Below are 18,161 nucleotides of genomic sequence, written 5' to 3' on the forward strand. Positions count from 1 at the left end.
ACCTTGCAGGAGTTGAGCGTCTTGCTGAAGCAAATGTCAACATCATCTTTATGGAGACGCACATCGGATCTGATGGATACACACGTACGTACATACACACACATAACCGAGCATGGGTGACTGCTGGGCTGCTAAGCAAGGAGAAGGTTACAACAGTAACTGAGCAAAAACAGCCAAGTAAAAAATGTTTACAATCCAAAAAAGGAAAAATAAGAGTGGATACCAAAAAATATTTTTGAACAGATTTCAGCAACAACATAAAAACACATTTTAAAAAAGCATATACATAACATACAGCCTAACAATTTACTGTACATCAACACAACTGTAACATATTCATCAGGTATGCTACATTACAAACTTAAGTTTTGAAAGAATGGCACGAAGAGATGGGTATTCCTCTTCACAAACACAGACATACTTACTTGATCATATGAGGCACAGTGACTTTAGAGTTCTCCTCAAATACACTGGTCATCAAGCCATTACAGCGGATATTATCTATACACTACAGAGAAGGAGAGAAAAGGAAGATAAATAATGACATAATAATAATAACATGAAATAATGACAGTAAAAGACGGAGAAAGTAAAAATGTTTGCAAATTATCTTTACATTTGTTTGAATTACTACAGAAAAGGAAATGATAGGTCTGCAAACTCCTAAAACATGTCAGGGAGAAAAATACTCTTTAATTAACTAACTTTAATTTAAAATAATCTTTTTAGCACACATTTGTTAATCTGTGCGCTCCCATAATGCTGAGAATTGTTGTGAACATATTTCAAAAGTCTGGTTGATAAGGAATTGAGGAAAAAGAAGGAATTTAAAACTGTCAATGTATTTTTGTCACTTAAGAATTAATCCAGTCTGACATGCTTGTATGGTGCTACTGTGTTTGTGAAGTACTGAGGCAGTGAGCTGAACTCACCTCTGGGGAACTGCACCCGTGTCTGTGTTTACTTATCACTAAGCCTTCTCAATACCCGGTGGACACATGCTCTCGCTATTTGGAGGTTCTTGTTATTCTGTGTTTGTCTGGGTGTGTGTTTGTGTATTACCTGGCTAATATCACTGGTCCATGCTGCCTTCTCCTGCCGCGATGGCGCCAGTAACACCACAGTGAATGACGGTGAGTCTGACGGCTCTACTATGAGCTTAAAGTCCAGCTGACCAAATACCTGGCCGCCAGCTTTAGCTGTGTGATAGATGAGAAAGAAAGAGTTTTTTGTTTTTTTTTACAGTACAGCAGTCCTCTTAATGATGATAATAGTAAAAAATAATAATAATACACACACACAGAGGGTTAATTAAGCTGACCTGCTATCTCCATTCTACACACCCCTGAGGCTTAAGTGTAAAGGTGTGTGTTGAAGTGATGTGTGCTCATGCATGTGATTGTCCCAGCACTTGTGTTTGTGTGGCTGTAGTGTGAGTGTTTCAACTCCCTATTTGCAAAATGAATCCTCAAAAGATCAAAACCTGACATTTAAAGGGGTTAACATCTGATATTTAAAGGGAAGACACCTAATTAACCTCTATGAGTGATGAAGAGCCTACATGAGCAAATAAGATCTGCATGTGTGTCGACTAACGTGGAAACACTGCTGGGTTGATGCAGTAAACTTACACTCGTCGTCACTGGCATCTGGCTCCTCTATGAGTGTGCAATCAATTAGGGACAAAACTCCACCTTGCTGCAAAAGTTTAAAAGAAAATAATGACAATGGTTTATTGGCATTTTGGTAAAAAAAAATCCCAAATTAATTTCCTCTCTAAGATCTACTTAAACTACTGAGGTTAAGGTGTTCTCACCTTGAGAAGGTGCAGTTTTCCCCCGGAGCTGCGTGTGCAGACAAGGAAGTGTTTGGTGAAGAGGAAGCACTGTCTTTCCCCTTCCTTCTTTAGAGAGAGAGAGCCCAGACGGACCTTACTTAGCTTCCCTCGCTCCACTGATGGCAGCTGGATCAGAGAGCCTGAGGAGCAGGACGGTAAAGGATTACATTACATTTCATTAAGCTGACACTAAGCTGAGTGCGTAAAACGCAACATTTCTGCACACATGTATTTTGTGCATGCACCTGGCAGACATAAATGAAAAATGAAGAAATCAAGGAGATCATCATTAAAATGGGCAGATTCAGTGGCAAAAAACTATCTCTGCTAGAAGAAATAAAAACCTTGGCAACACTGTCAAAACTGTGTCAGGACTTCCTCTCCTGACCTCTGATTCAAATGCAGGGGGAACATCACAATCTGCTCTCCTGTGCAGTTGTAAAGCAGCATGTTTCACTTAGCAGGCATGCACAAACAATGGAAAATTGCCTTTGACTTGATCTGTGTGTAAATACCCTAAACAAATCAGGAGATCAGATAGCTCATTAGGGTTTGCACACTAGCAATGAATAAAGTTCAGTGTCTTTTTCAAGAGCACATAAACAATATAAAGATTTTGCAGGCCACTTGTTGCTTGAAGCAGTTCCTGATAAATACAGTGCACTTTATGTGGTACATTTGAGATTAACTTGATCAAGAATGACTTTGTTTTGTTAGGTTAGGCAGACTGTTGGCTCTGGCTCCACGTTAAGACCTTTGCATACACCAGTGATCACAGACAATCCATTTATCTCCACTGTAGGAGAATGAGAACTTCTAGTAGCTTTAAATCTATAATTTTACATCACATTCATTTGGCGTGCACAAAGCAAACTACAATAAGCAGAACATAGGAACAGAAGCTGGAGGTCATCAAAACTGGGAAGCGCATCAAACAAACAACTGACAGCTTGTTCAGTGCTACAGTACAAGTGCTTAGAGGTTTGCCATTGAGTAAAGAGAAACTGGTTTAATCAGTTTTGTGTAGTAAAACTATTAAAATGAACATGAAATGTGATTAACTAAAATAAGTACAACATTCTGTTCTAAACTGTTTGGGAATAATTTCTCATTTGTCTTTTTTCCTTTAAAATTATTATTACTATTCCTCAGAAAAATATCTTTGAGATTCATGGAGAAGCAACCAATTTGCAGAACATTTTCACTGGGCAAGGGGAGAGAGAGCCACATCTCCCCCAGTAGAAAGTATTACAGTAGCTGATGTCATGATTCAGTGACTGAGCTCCACTGAAGTTCTGTGTCTGTACTCTCAGATAGATAGACAGGCAGTAAGACTCTCCTTACTGTCAGGAAAACCTCCAGAGCTTTGCTGTCCGGTGAGCAGCACTGTGAGCTGACAAAGACTTACCCTGCCTGACGAAGGTCTGGCTTGTGTCCAGTAGGATGTCACAGCCCTCCACTATCATCCTCTCTATGGCCAGGTTCTTCCGGATGTTCTCTGTGTCACTGACCTCATCATGCATTACTCTGGGCACACACAAATATATCAGTAAGTTCAGTATTCAATATCAAGATGCATCAGGAAATCCTTCAGACAACCAGACACATACCTGGAGAGTTCCTCTAATTTGGACTTGGCAAATTCAAGACTCTTGCGCTCCACGTGTTCATGAGGTGTGTGCGCCAATAACTCATGCAGGGTGATGATGTAGCGAGGAATCTTGTAGGAGAAAAAAACAATGTGAGAAAAGGCTATTAAAATATATGAAATAATTTGATAGAATACAGTTTACACAATAATAAATAGAAGCAGGAATTGATTTAGAATGTTTGAAAAGGAACCGTGTTGGGCAGTAACTCATTACTAGTAATAATATTACTTTCCCCAGTAACTAGTAGTGTTACTCATTACTAGTAAAGTAAAGTGTGTAATAATATTAATTTTAAAAGAGTAATGAGTAATTTTTAGAGTCAATGGCCCAACACTAAAAAGGGGTGTGTGCCGGTGCCTGCGATCTACCTGGAACATGGGGTATGTGAGGAAGGTCTCGAGCATCCTTCCCTCACAGGCTGCATTAGACTCGTACTGTTTCAGGAGCTTGTCAAAGTCTCTATTCTGCTTACAGTTGGCCAAAACCTGCAGGCTGTACTGATGGTTACGCACAAACTCCTGATAGATGTTCAGCATGGGCAGCAGGATGTCAAATAGGTCAGCTAGAAACAAAACAAAAAAATACACACCACATATATGAATATGCAGTATGTCGGTCACATGAGGGTACAACATAGTGTTGCTATAGCAATCACTACTGGCACAGTTCCATAGGGGTTTAACAGACATTGTTTAAGCCATGTCAACCATGAGCCTTTTGTCATCTGTGACTAAGAAAATATTGACAGACATCTTTTATCCACTCCCCAAATGCCCTTGTTGGAGCAGTATCTGTTGGCACTGTTTTTATTACAGCTTTGTGATTAAATTAAATGTAGTTGAGATCTGAGATCTGTTTACTGCTAAACAAACTAGTTGTCAGAGGCTAACGTGTTTGCCATGTGTATGTTTACTAGATAACTTGGTCCCGACCTAGGGGTCCCGACCCTGACTAGGGGTCACCAGAGTTTCCCAGGGGTTTGCGAGGCCTTCTTGATTTTAAAGGGTGTAAGACAACTTATTATACTTATACATATATATACAATTATTTATATATATATACATATCAGCATTTATTTCTTGTCTTAAAGTTTAGATTCTTTTTTAAGATATAAAATCTCACCAGCTAAGGGCATGGCGAAGACCTGAACACAAACTATATTTACAAAGCCTTCAACAACCAAAACAAAAACAACCAAAGACCTAATACAACAATGGTCAAGCATCAGGGAGAAGAAAACACCGAATTTGTCCAAAAAAAGCCTATTTACTATGTATGATTGTTAAAAAAATAAAAAATAAAAAATAATACAGAAAATTGTATTAAACGTTGCTAAAAATATCAGGAAAACTAATCTCTGATGCGACATTCACAGAAAATAATCTGCTCAAAATTCATTCAAATCTCTCTGTTTATACAAGCAGTTATTGCATTCACTATGCTTAAGGAAAAGAGTTGGGAACCACTGTACTAGATTAACTACTGTCTTGTGCGTCCTATTAGGATTTATTGTTGATCCTGGTGATACTGTCTTCCTTGCATAAGAGACAGGATAACTAATCTGGCAGCTATGTTGGTCTAGTCTTCATTTTTATAATAACTTTTTGTCACTTTTTTTTTTAACATTGCTTTAATAATCATATTAGTGACTACATCCCAGTTTTCTTTATTGATCACATTCTGCCTCTTGGACAACAAACATCTGGTTTAAGATAGAAGCATCACCATGGTGTTAGATACATGACAAAGTCTACTCAAATAATCAGTATAACCTAATTTTAATATTCATGTTACATTCTGAAATAGCAATAAATTATATGTTATTATTTTCTAATTCACTGCAGAGAACCAAATGACTAGACCATCAGGCTATTCAATGGCAGTGCCCTCAAAAAGATAAAATCAAAACCATGCAAGAAAAAGCAAAAACATATTTAAAGAGCCTTAATTACAGAGTCACAGATGGATGCTTCTATTCATCTGAATATAGTCTATGTGGGGTTAAAAGCATGTTATACTGGATGCTAAATATTCAATGACAAGATCAAAAAAGAAACAATCTGTACTGAAAATACAAAATCTACATCACCCGTCAGCCTGACGTACAGAGTCAGATAATGGTGACATTTGGCCCTTTTCTTTTTGAATTTGTCAAAAGTAATTTGCTGTCGTGTCTTTCAGCCGTCTGTCTCCTAGGTGATGCTTATCTGTCGAGGGGGCTTCTGTTTTAGGAGATGAATTTGTGGCATGCCTTCTGGTCCGGGTGGTCATTGTCTGTCAAGACAATGAGTGTGCTTGTTGCAGACTGAGATAGGGAAACGAGTGTGTGTGTATGTGTGTGAATGTGGCAGTAGGACGTCAAGTGTGACGTTTGAATGAGAGAAACTCGATGTGTAGAACTACTAAAAATCTGACCTTGATGTAACTGGCTGAGTGTATGCACACTGTGTTTATTTATGTGTTTTGTGTATGGTTAAGTAACAGCTTACCCAGCACCAGGGTTGGCCAGTTGGCTATCCTCGCCTTCAAGCCTTGATGGAAAATCTCATGTAGGAACATGATGGTCTCACTGAAGAAAGTGTGAAAACAAAATGACAAAACATTTTTTTAAATCGTCAGTATCTGTATCTGCTTGTGCCTCTCGCATATTTATCACTTCAGGGATTTGGTTAAAACCATGTTGCTTTATCACACACACACACACACACACACACACACTTTCACATAGACATACACACACCTGTTGAGGAAGATGCTGCTGACATCGTCGTGGCTGATGGGGGGTTTCTTGGAGCTGGCAGCCATCCTCAGAGGTCTGAGAAAACAGTTGACCAGGATGTAGAGCTGGTGGACGTACCTGTCATCACACATGGGCAAACAGGAAAAACATTATTTCAACACTATATCATATATATATTACATCATATATATTGACTTATAATGGCTGAGTTCAGATTTAAAGAGGCTTTAGAACAGTGACAGTGAGGAAATAGCAAATATGTTCATTAAAGACACTAAATTGCACATGTACAGTTAAGTTTTTTAGTCAAGCTGCTTAATTAATGTATATATTTTTCATTTATAGTTTTATATTTTATATTACATTTTGTAATATTCTTATTTGTAATAAGATTATATGTACACTGTACTCTCTTTTTATTGCATTATATTCCCCAATGCTGCTGTGTGTAACTTGAATTTCTCCTACGTGGGATTAATAAAGGAATATCTTATCTTATCTTATCTTATCGGTTATTATTTATTGGTTGGGGTTTTTTTTTTATATTTTAATAAACAGACCTGAATGTTTTTATTTGTTCTATCTGAACGTAATGAATAATGAATGCCTGTCTTTGTTTGCCCATTACAGTACATACAAATTACTAATCATCTTTACTCACATGGGGCCCATTCACCAAATATGTATGCAAGTTGCAATTTGCAATATTAGTTTGACATGTTTCACTATCACCAATATATATATATATATATATATATATATATATATATCAGGATCTGACAATCCGACTGATTCAGTTCAATTTAATTAATGTACAGAAGGTATAAACCATATGTATAAACTCTTCTACCTACTCTTCTAGAGTATGTATTTTTATATCAACTGTCAAAATATAATATGATATAGTATGTTGAAAATGAAAATTCAGTTGACAACAATCTAAAGGGGAAATATAGGATGGGAATATCTGTTATGGCTACTCCAGTAAAATAAAAGATCTAACAAATTGAAGTACTTCATCACAATAATGCGAAGATCCTATAAATCCAATATCGTCATAGTGCAGTCCTGTTTGCTGATTTGCACAATTAAAATGGTTGACAATATCTTATCATAATATTTATCATCATATCGCCCAACCGTACTATGCATTGCTTACAGTATAACACATAATTAGGAACATCCTTTCTAAGCCCTTGTGTAAAGTAAATGAGATTTATATCATGTACTGCAAAGTGCTACTGTAATATATTTGCATACTCTGTCTCTGCCTCCACCATGTTGAAGACGATCTGGTTCCTCTTCCTCATGCTCTCAGCGTGAGGGGAACAGATGTAGTCCTGAACGATGATCTTCCACTTCCTCCGACAGAGCCAGCCCCGCATGAAACTCTGCACCTGAGGAGATACAAACAAGGTAACTCAGACACAGTCATACATACATACTGTGCAAGCAACATGCTCACACACTGGCAAGAAATTCCATGTAAGAAACCAGAAAAGACAGGTTACAGAAAAGAAAAACACATGAAACCTAAATGAGCTTTTAGAAAAGATTTATTTACCTTTTTGATCTTTTTGATATCCGGGTCTTCATTTTCATGGTTGACATGGTAAGGCAGCATTCGCTCCTTAGTTTTGTTCAAAGCTATAATCTTTGAGGAGAAATTCAGTCACAAACAATATGAGAATAATTTGGGTGACTAAATGTTTGCACAAAAGAAATACTGAATCACATTAAATTACAAAAAGGTCTTCTTAAGTATAGCAGAAAGTGATAAGATTTAATGAATGAGGATATTATATTCTTAAAGGGACAAACAGTCATTTGGTTGAATATTGTATGTGATAGTCTTGCTGTGTGTGCTTAGTGTTGTCATTGTTGGTGTGTTTGCACCAGATAGACATCAGACTTCCTCATCTTTGACAATCTGGTGTGTTCATTCAGAAAGAGAGAATGACAGAGAAGGGGGAGGGCTGCTATCAGCTGGTGACAGTAAGCAAATTAGGCTTATATGTGCCTGATCACCTGTGAGGGATTGTAGGGCACAGCAGGTACTGAAGACAACATATAATCCTCTGCGGCTGAATATGTTCTATTCCTAGCAAAATCCAACCTGTGGAAACCATAACATAATATCAACGCCTTTCAAAGACCTAATCTATCTAATTATGTCAGTTCTGGTATACTTTTGACAGCCATGAAATACTCTCTTCACACGGCAGAGTCAGATTAGCCTTTAGACATGTGACATTTACTCGCAGCAGGTAAGAAAAGCGAGCCGCCTACCACAAAGTTAATGTCATCTTCCTGGTTTGAAAACTGAGGTGTACCCATCGCAGAGGGAATAGGCCAGGCTGATGCCGAACTCAAAATGTTATTAAGCTGCCCCTAGTACTATATTACTTTTTTACTTTTACCTCCAGGCCACAGTTTATCACAGATGGAGAAAAGCATGAAAGATAAAACCAAAAGCATTTTCAGCCACACACTCTTATCTTCATTTTCTTATTCACTCACACTATCATGCAAATGGCAGCAGAGAGGAGCCAGTCTGCCAACTGTTGACAGTTACAGTGGCTAGTTGGTTTAATTATTCATAAACACGGAGCAACACACACAAAAACAAACAAACAAGAGTATGTTTTAATGAGATGGATCACCAACTGCACACTGGCTCTCAAATCCTTTTTTCATGAGCAGCCCAATTACACAGGCAGATGTTTCCTAATATAAAATGTCTTTTGTTAGCATTTTCACTATCAACAGGGCTCTATGTATCCTACCAATGAGATATAATCACAGTGTGTAGCGGGGATAAGTATATGCCACACTCTAAGGGAGAAATACAACTAAAAGCAGCAGGCTAATCTCCTTGAACATAGTGGTATTTCTTACCGAAGATAGAAAAAGACTATACAAGGTAAATGTATACATTATTGACACAGATGAGCCAAGAATTAGAAATGGAAGTGGAGGTGTGATTTATGGAGCAGAAACTAGCTTCCCTTGGGGACAACTGCTGCACAGATTTGTGGCACACTATGTGGCACAAAAGAGAACACGTACAAAGGTTTAACTTCTCATCTGGCACAACAGATATACTAAATATCTGGAAAATCACAGCAAAACTCAGATTAGCAATTACATTTTTTAAACACGGTGGATAAGCTTTATGTTACACGTCCATTACTTCTGAATAATTTCCTAATCCGTCCAATTTTCCTATAAAGAATGATGTCATTTATTTTAAGTGATACACGTCTAATGAATTAATTCCAGTTAATTAGCTGTGTAACCTAGACAGTCTTTTCGTTCAGTCAGCTGAGCATGCAACACAGCAAAGATGTGAAATTTGTCTAGAACCAATCACAATTTAAAATAATGTAGAATACTGAATTATTGGGTTTATGAGCTATTTTAATTTGTAGCAATCAATAAACCTATCAATAAACAAAATAAAACAATATTGATACATATCATGACATGGCAAATCAATGCAAAAACATACAATTTTAAAAGTGGTGTTCAACGCAACAAACTGTCACACTGTTTTGCTGTACATGAAACAAATTAAACGCTTATAACAAAAACTTTTTTAAAAATGTTTTGTTTTTATCTACAATTTATTGGAATAATTACTTTGGACTAGATTTCAATCAGACACATTACTGTCCAGCCCATTAGTGATGTACAATCTTTTCTTCAGCAGTTTGAAAGCGATGTCAGGATCCAAGGTAAGCTCACTTATTTTACGTCACAAAAGATTAGAGCTATTGATCCAATTACCATAAACCAATAATTACCTGCTGTTGTTTAGGTGTGTGACAGAGAATTGTAATTAGTTCTGATTAACAATGTCGTAGAGGTTGTGTTTTGTGTGTGAGCATGCACGTCTGATTTATTGTGCAGTGATGACAGAACAGAAATGTGTTGCGTTCGATAAGCATAATGGTTTGGCAGCTGTTTGTAAGGACGCTGATGGGCTGTCTTCATTGAGCGGTGGGCTTCTCCTCCTACGCTCAGAAGTGAATAGTACCATTCACACCCACTCCTCCACTGCCATAAACACAGCTGTGAGAAGACACACACACACACAGCACCACACCAACCCCACACAGACACACTGTGTTCACTCAAGGGATATATATATATATATAGATATACACAGGTATATACATGTTTTTCTCCTTAGATCACTCTTCAAATGATTCATGGCAGGACAGTAAGCACAGAGCTGTGTGGGCGTGCCGGTGAGTGAGTGAATGAATCAGTGAGTGAGTGAAGAAACTACATAAAATGGGAAATGTAGTCTTAAAGGTAGCCTGTAGAGATTTTGACCACTATGGATGAATGGTTTTGCATATGGGCAATGCAATACATTCCTGCCACCAGTTTCATGTTATTCCAGCGATCAACAATTGACAACGTTAATGCCAAAAGAAATGCAGTAACACGACACACGCGCGCAACAAACCGCGCCAGAGCAAACGAAGACACTATAAAGTAATCACACACTGAACATCAGTTCCAAGAAATTCACTCTCTGCACAACTGTCTTATACCAGAAAGAAACACGCATCTCCGCTGCATCTCTCGCTTCACACCGCTACACACGCGATCACCCAACACACACTCGCTTCATTCACACAGCTCGCCCGCCGTTAACGATGAATATTGTTTTGGCTTGGCAGGAAAACTCCACAAATTAATTCATTTATGTGTGTGTGTGTGTGTGTGTGTGTGTGTGTGTGTGTGTACACATGCTTGCTGTACCTCTCCTTTAAGCCTCTCAATTTCTGTGTCCTGATCTTCTAGCTGGGTACGCAGCTGATTGGCAGCCACCTTCTCAGTCTCCACTATCTGTACAAGGTGGATGTATTTCTGCATCAGCACCTCTCGTTCAATGATGATGTCAGAGTAACTGAAAATAAAGAGTTTCACCGATACAAACCGAGATATCAGTGAAATGAGACACTGGGAAGACCACGTTATATCATAAATATGACTGAATAGCAGCTTGCTGTCCCCCAATGTGTGTTTTGGCAGAAAATGAGACTGACTTTTGAAAGTGTGATGAAATAGAAGCTAAGGGGTGATTCAAATGTATTACCCTGTGTGAAGATGGGGCCTGAAAACGTATTGTCTCAACTGTGGGCAATGGTGTCTTTAATGGACACAAAGTCCTCTGGCAAAGTTTAGTTTATTTCACATTTCATATTTCAGTAATTTTGCCCTCACCTTACTCACTGGTTTGAAGTTGGACTGAGCTACAACATACTGGTAATTGCAACAAATTATATATACCAATCACAATAATAAAGGTTTAGGTTTTCCCACCCTAATATGTGGAACAAAGCTAACAGAATGAGAAGGAAATGTCAATCACACACAGTCTCTATATGCCCACACAGTCAAGAGAATATGTTTAATTAGGCACATTAAGTCATAAGACCTGTGTAGGTCTACCATAGCACACAGAAGGAGCAACTAATGAAGCTGATATTGTATGGTACTACCTATAAAATACAAGCAATGTGTGCTTCTTTTGAAACTAACAAATATCTTTTTAGGACATCCGTGTTTGATTATCCAACAACAGAATACAATGGTTCTACACACCCAACCCAACTCAAACAAACCTCTAACCTCAGATGTCTCATCCTCTTTTAATACACAAACGACCAAGAAGCTTCAAAAGTTGCTGCAGTAACTTAATGTAAGATAATAAGCAGAAAATAATAAGATGAATTACTGTGTATATAAATCAAATTTTCTGCCCAGAAATAAACTTAAACTAATGGATCATGGAAGTGCAAAAAGTATTATTTGGAACACAATCAGCTTTAAAGTAAAAGAATAGTATGGCCTTCAAAGTTCACATTAATGTCCTCTAATCTTAAAGTTCTGTCACATCACATCAAACTGTGGCCTTTCACTATGACGTCATATTTCCTGCTACACAAAACAGAAAGGGAAAAGCACACAAATACCCTTTATACAATCCTATGTGCATACCTCGCCTGCTGGATGGCCTCCACCCATTCATCGCACTCACTCTCCTCCTCAGTCCGCAGCTCCAGAGGCTTCTGACCGTCGTGACCAAACACGATGAGAAAATAGTGCTAAGGAGAGAAAAATAAAGAGAGAAAAGCTGTTTATGTTGTGACCCTGATACCTAACACATCCACAACAGTTGTGCCAGCACAGTCTCACTTTTCAGCACCAAGATGTTTTGGATGCTCCTTTGAGACGCTAGCCACAGCTAATCAGACATATGGCACAGACATATGGAAACACTGATTTCAACTACATTTGCTTTTCACGCTGTTTTCTTGCCCAGATTCATCCCATGTAAAGTTCCAGAGGCCTTACAAGAAGCAGGCAGAGCACACGTAAGACAGGATGGGGGAGGGTGAGTGGCTCGACACACATGACAGAGTTATTTGCTCAGTGAAATAAAACACTGAGTCTCGCCTGTGCCTCTTTTCTCCACCAGCCTATTATCATCACCATCAATTAGCCTTCTCTTTCTCTCTCTCTCTCTCTCTCTCACGTTTCCTGTCTGTGTCTCTTATTATTCTGATGAATTTCCCTGAGTATCTGCCTTTCAAACTGCTTCCCCACACTTACACACAGACACATGCCAACACATGCAAGCACAGAGACACACATCTACAGTAGAGCACACACACCAGGCATTATGTGAAGTGATAGAGGCTTTTATTCAAATGGTCATGTCCTGGGGCATTGGGTTACCAGAAGAGCTGCTATTCTTAGTCAGGGAAAACAGAGAAGACTGAGCAGTGCATGGACTTTCTCTCTCCTCTTCCTCCTCTTCTCTTCTCGTCATCAAACCACCTCTTTCCTCCTCGTCCTCCTCCTCCTCTCTCTTTGCACTTCACCCATCATCCCACTCCGCCTCCTCTGCCCCGCTCAACCAACATCCTCACTTCTCTTGTTGTCAAAACCCACTCCTCCTCCATTCCCACATCCCTTCATACTTTCATCTCTTTGTGTCTCTCTCAGTAAGGATTCAGTGAACCAAAGGAGAGACGTTTACCCCGCAGCAGGATGGACGGGCTTTGGCCCCTGCAGAGGGGATGGGCTGGGGACAGAGTCAGCAAGGTTACTGGAACACACACACACACACTCAGAGACCCTCCTCCATCTCCATCCTCTTATCCCTGCTTTTTATGTATCTGTCATTTTGATTCACTGGCTGGATGAATTTTATTACATCAACAATAATCTGTGCTCTAACAGTCTTTGACAGGGAGAAAGAGAGACAGAGAAGGATCGAGAGGGAGCGGTTACATAATATTTCTTAACCGAGTACATATCTCTAAATTGTGTCAGTACCTAACAAGATAACATTTCCATGGCAACGCACTATCCAATGATTCCGCCGTGTTTTGCACTTCCATTTTCTGCTTTTCAGTGCTGCCACTATTCATTCAAAGCATTTATTGATCCATCCTGCAATTTCAGACATTAGGAGCCAGCAGAGTCAAGCAGAGAATGAAACATTTCTGCTGATGCAGATTTTGGAGATCTAGATGGCTTTTCTGAGCCTATGTTATCTGCACATTTAAGATAACAAAGCATATTGATAGATATAAATGTTTACAGTGCACATTATATGGCAGGGCTTACAATATATCTGCTTTTAACCTTATTATGAACACAAATATTTTCACACCACGTTTGTACTGATTCACTTGCTTGGATCACACAGATGTCCCTGTCCTTATTATCACATATACAGTGATAATAATGACAGTGATTGTAGTGGTGTCTCCTGTTTTATGCTTAATGGTGGAAGCAGGGAAGGAAGGAGGTAGAAATACCACTCTATGGCAATAATAATACAGTCCTACACTAAAAAGTAGAAGTAGGACTGCTAAATGTACTTTATAAGAATAACAACAGTAAACATACTTATTATGCAGACAAAATGACCCGTCAGTATTTATGTAGTATTTTATTTATTTACTGAGCTGCATTGTAATGGTAAAATAGAGCTATTTATAAGCTATCAGATGAATGCATATAATAATGCATTACATTATTTTATAACATGATCATATTTTTTATATGTCATATCTTAATCTGTAAAGTAACAGTATATTTCCATCTTGCAGTTGAGTAGAAATCATTTCCCATTCCAGGATACTTGATATAATGCAAATGTTTTGTCCTGTCTTCCCATTTATACCTACTGCTTAACTTGTGTTAAAGTTGTCTGTTTGTTTGTTTGATGTTTCAGTAACTCAAATATGATCTATATTTTTAATCCTATTTTACATATTTCTATATTTTGCCTTACACGGTACCTAATGGCATTAAAAACATTCAACATGCATTGCAGTGACTTATACTGTAACACTGTACTGTGTTCTCATTAGTCAAAAACGACAGTACAGTACCATCCAGGACTACCGTCTCTCTCTCCCTTCAAATCGTCTCAAATGTACCCTCCATCCCTCAGGGCCTTCACTGTACTGTAAGAAATTTCATTTAAACAAATAAAGACAGAGAGGAAAGAGGAAGCAAAAGACAAAGATCCTTTCCTTCTCTTTCACTCTTTATGTCACTAACGACCAATTTACTCACCTGAAACTCTTTTTTTTGTCTAATCTGAGGAACAGCTATTATATAAAATGAGACTGTGAAGCTGACAGCATGACACAAAGGAGTGTGTTTTATCACCACTGAGCAAGAGACAGGCACAATGAAGGGAAGCAAATTTTATTATTCAGAAGCAATTTCAGGTCAGTCATTTAAAACTGCTTGCTGTGAGAACAGAGGTGAGGAGTGTGAAGCTCTGAACAGAAACTGACTACTTTTCACTGTCCAACAGAGACTGAGCGTCAGGAAATGAAAACCTACCACACAAACACACAAACCACCAGGTTCATGGTGGCACTGTGATGAAATACTTTTTCTTTATTAAAGATTAAAGAGTCAAAGATGAAACTAGACTTGGTTGTAATAGATTCATTAGGCAAACGATGGCTGGGGGATCCAGAAATACTCGTCTGTTATAAATATTTAAAAACAGAGATGACAGAATCACTGTTGGGATCCACTGATGATTAGGGGACTGAAATAGCCACTAATGATGCAACACTGCTGTCTGCTTTGGCATCTGCACTGATAAGAGGCCAAATTTTGTTGTACCATACTACAGATGGACCTTGTTTTTTTTGTTTTTTTTCGACTCTCACTCAGCCTTTCAAAGCAACTTGGCATTTCACTGCTTTGATGTTGTTTGCTTCAGTGGGTAGAAGGAGTTGTGCTGCAAGTGTTAAAGATTTGATCTCCATTAAAAGACAACAGAAAGAAACACACTCACCTACAGCACATATATTGTATTTTGTAAGAAAAGGAACAAAAGAACTGGGAAGTACTGTTTTTCTGCCATGAAGGTTCCTTTGCAAGCTTTACATGGTTTTTCCACTGTTTTTTTTAAGTATCTTCTTAGGTTTTGGCAACAAATCATAAATACTAAACCTTTTAAAGAGTGTGTTCTGTGCAGTTATAGATCTTTGGTTGCGTCTCTTCAAGACCTTGTATACGTAAGTGTGTTTTCATTAAGATGGCTGATTACAGCTCTAGTCAGGTGGAAGTTGGGTGGATGCTGGGAATTGCCAATTACCTGATGAAGATTATGTCAATCAAGCACTGTTCGTATGCGCCCATGCAGTCCTGACTCACATTTTATAAGTGAAAACAACTGTGTAAAAGGACTATAGGTGTGTAGGGCTTGAGTTGTTTAACCCATCACAGTGAACATAGAGTTTGCATATGTTTTCGTCAGTGTTTTGTTTTTGTGTGTTAATGCACATAAAGAGCAGATTGACTTTAAAGTTAGCACTCCATTACCTTAGAATAAATAAAATAAAATACTGCGGACTTGATATTCATTATCATACTGAAATGAATAAAAATCACGATAGAAGATAAGATGAAGAGAACAGTAGAAACAATTGTTGTAAAACACAGCAGTATGGTTTGCAAATGGTTAACTGTTCTACAGTATACCGTACATATATTGTAAGAACATGCAACACCACTAGCATGGTGATTTAAATATAAGCAGGAAAAAGTCTGCCATTCACAAATCCTAAAAAAACATTTCACAGTGAGTTCAACATTACAAAGCAGACCTGTTAAAGTATAAATAATGACTTCCAAAGCTTACTCTTTTAGCTTAATTAACTACATATAAAAGTGTTCATTCACCTTTTAATCACAAACTTAATGCAATAATTGTGGTAGTGGAACTAGCAGCCATGTCGGTCACAAAAACGTATTATCGCGCTACTGCCTTGTGTCACCTCCAATCCAAATATAGTTGTTATGGTTGTGTGTTTCACTTGACTTGCATAAAGGCAGGGGTTGAGAGAAAACATGCCACCATTGAACAAAAAAATAAAAGTATGCAACAGGACAAGCACAAACTGTAATATGCATAAAAAGCACAGGACAATAAAAGTTATTCCACTGCATAGCATCAGTGAATAAGTGAAAGTTTATAAAATATAATCCAGTGCTGCAGGAAAAATCAATCACTGGCTGACAGTATGTACTTTGTCGTGTGTTTGTGGTTAACGGTAATCGGTCAAGTTTCTGAGCAGAAACAGGTTTTTGAATCATCTAATTCCTTAGATCCATATGCGCTGATTACAAGGTAGAAAGGAAAAATCATTAATAAGCTGTTCAAATACAATGGGCTCCACTAGAAGCTGTATAGTGTGTCTCCACCTTTGTGCTGCTGTGATGAACCAGGGACTGCTCAGTGCAGTCCCACAGGGTGATAATTGCCGTCAGAAAGGAATACAACAGAGAGCAGACTATGTTCATGTGTGTATGTGAGACTACAGAGGACACCTAAATAATCTATAAACTGGATTTCCTGTACGTGTGTGTGTGGGGGGGAATAATAGACACCATGTGTGTTTCCCTTGGAAGAAAACAGAAAATGAGATACTACAAAAGAACCACATGTAGTGATTGTGAATGCAGCTAATCTCAAACCACCCGTTGTGGGCAGTACTCATGGGGGAACACAATGCCTCAAACATATCAGCAAGAGATTATTGGCTTCATATTCACAACAAATATCATATATCTTATTTGGGTCTGAAAAGACAATACACAGGGCATATAAATTTCCTTCTGGAAAAACAACAACACACACGATAATGATCAAAAAAGAGGCACAAAAACCCAATAAGAGTAATTAAAAGGTATATAATATTCTAACACTGTGGGTGTTTTTCAAAATAGCTGAGACATTGTGCAGACAGACCCTTTATGGCTTTCATAACAGACTGAAATTTCATTGATAACCTGTTTAACAGCTTATCTGAAATTTCCATGTAAAGCCATAATATGTTATTGCCCATTATAAGGATGAAATCAGTTACTGAAACAATAAAAGTCATTTGTGAGAAGATTTAGAGAGATAAATAAGAGAGAGGTGTTGGGTTCACTTTTTCTACCCACCAGCTTTCTGGATCAGACTCACAATCTGCTTCTCTCCATTTTATGTTCCTCTCATTTCTCAGTTCCTGTCGTGCTCCCACAGGGGCAATAATGTCTTTTTTGTGCTGAATATAACTTCATAAAATGCTCCAAGGAAAAGAACAAAGAAACACAACTGCTATTATCATGGAAATCCTGGGCACTCAAAGATAACATTTTACCTCATTGTACTGTATAGTAACAGTAGGCTGACTGTGTTCAGGTGTCATCCATAATATTTGCCATAATAAATAATGCAGTACATCTTCTGCTGTAAAGGAATAGTTTGACATTCTGGAAAATGTGTATTTGTTTTCTTGCCGGTTTCTTGAGACTTAGATTAGATGGATACATATATGTGACGCGCCACAAGAAAACCAGCAGCAAGTCGGCTGGGAGG

The 18,161-nt window shown here is 38.2% G+C and overlaps 1 protein-coding gene across 1 annotated transcript in view; it reads right to left on the reverse strand.

Annotated features, from left to right (window-relative positions):
* The window catches only part of rasgrf2b (Ras protein-specific guanine nucleotide-releasing factor 2b), a gene marked incomplete in the record, with an annotated part of 40,627 nt that overhangs the window by 15,378 nt on the left and 7,088 nt on the right, over window positions 1–18,161 (reverse strand). Inside the window, 13 exon segments of the mRNA XM_035659211.1 lie at window positions 426–508; window positions 1,063–1,199; window positions 1,632–1,698; window positions 1,817–1,977; window positions 3,246–3,364; window positions 3,448–3,557; window positions 3,858–4,051; window positions 5,979–6,058; window positions 6,230–6,346; window positions 7,490–7,626; window positions 7,794–7,883; window positions 11,006–11,153; window positions 12,248–12,354. Coding sequence (XP_035515104.1) covers window positions 426–508; window positions 1,063–1,199; window positions 1,632–1,698; window positions 1,817–1,977; window positions 3,246–3,364; window positions 3,448–3,557; window positions 3,858–4,051; window positions 5,979–6,058; window positions 6,230–6,346; window positions 7,490–7,626; window positions 7,794–7,883; window positions 11,006–11,153; window positions 12,248–12,354 — 1,550 coding nt within the window.

This window comes from Morone saxatilis, unplaced genomic scaffold, assembly GCF_004916995.1.
Source record: "Morone saxatilis isolate NCDOM2014 unplaced genomic scaffold, NCSU_SB_2.0 Contig16, whole genome shotgun sequence".
NCBI classification, from domain to species: Eukaryota; Metazoa; Chordata; class Actinopteri; family Moronidae; genus Morone; species Morone saxatilis.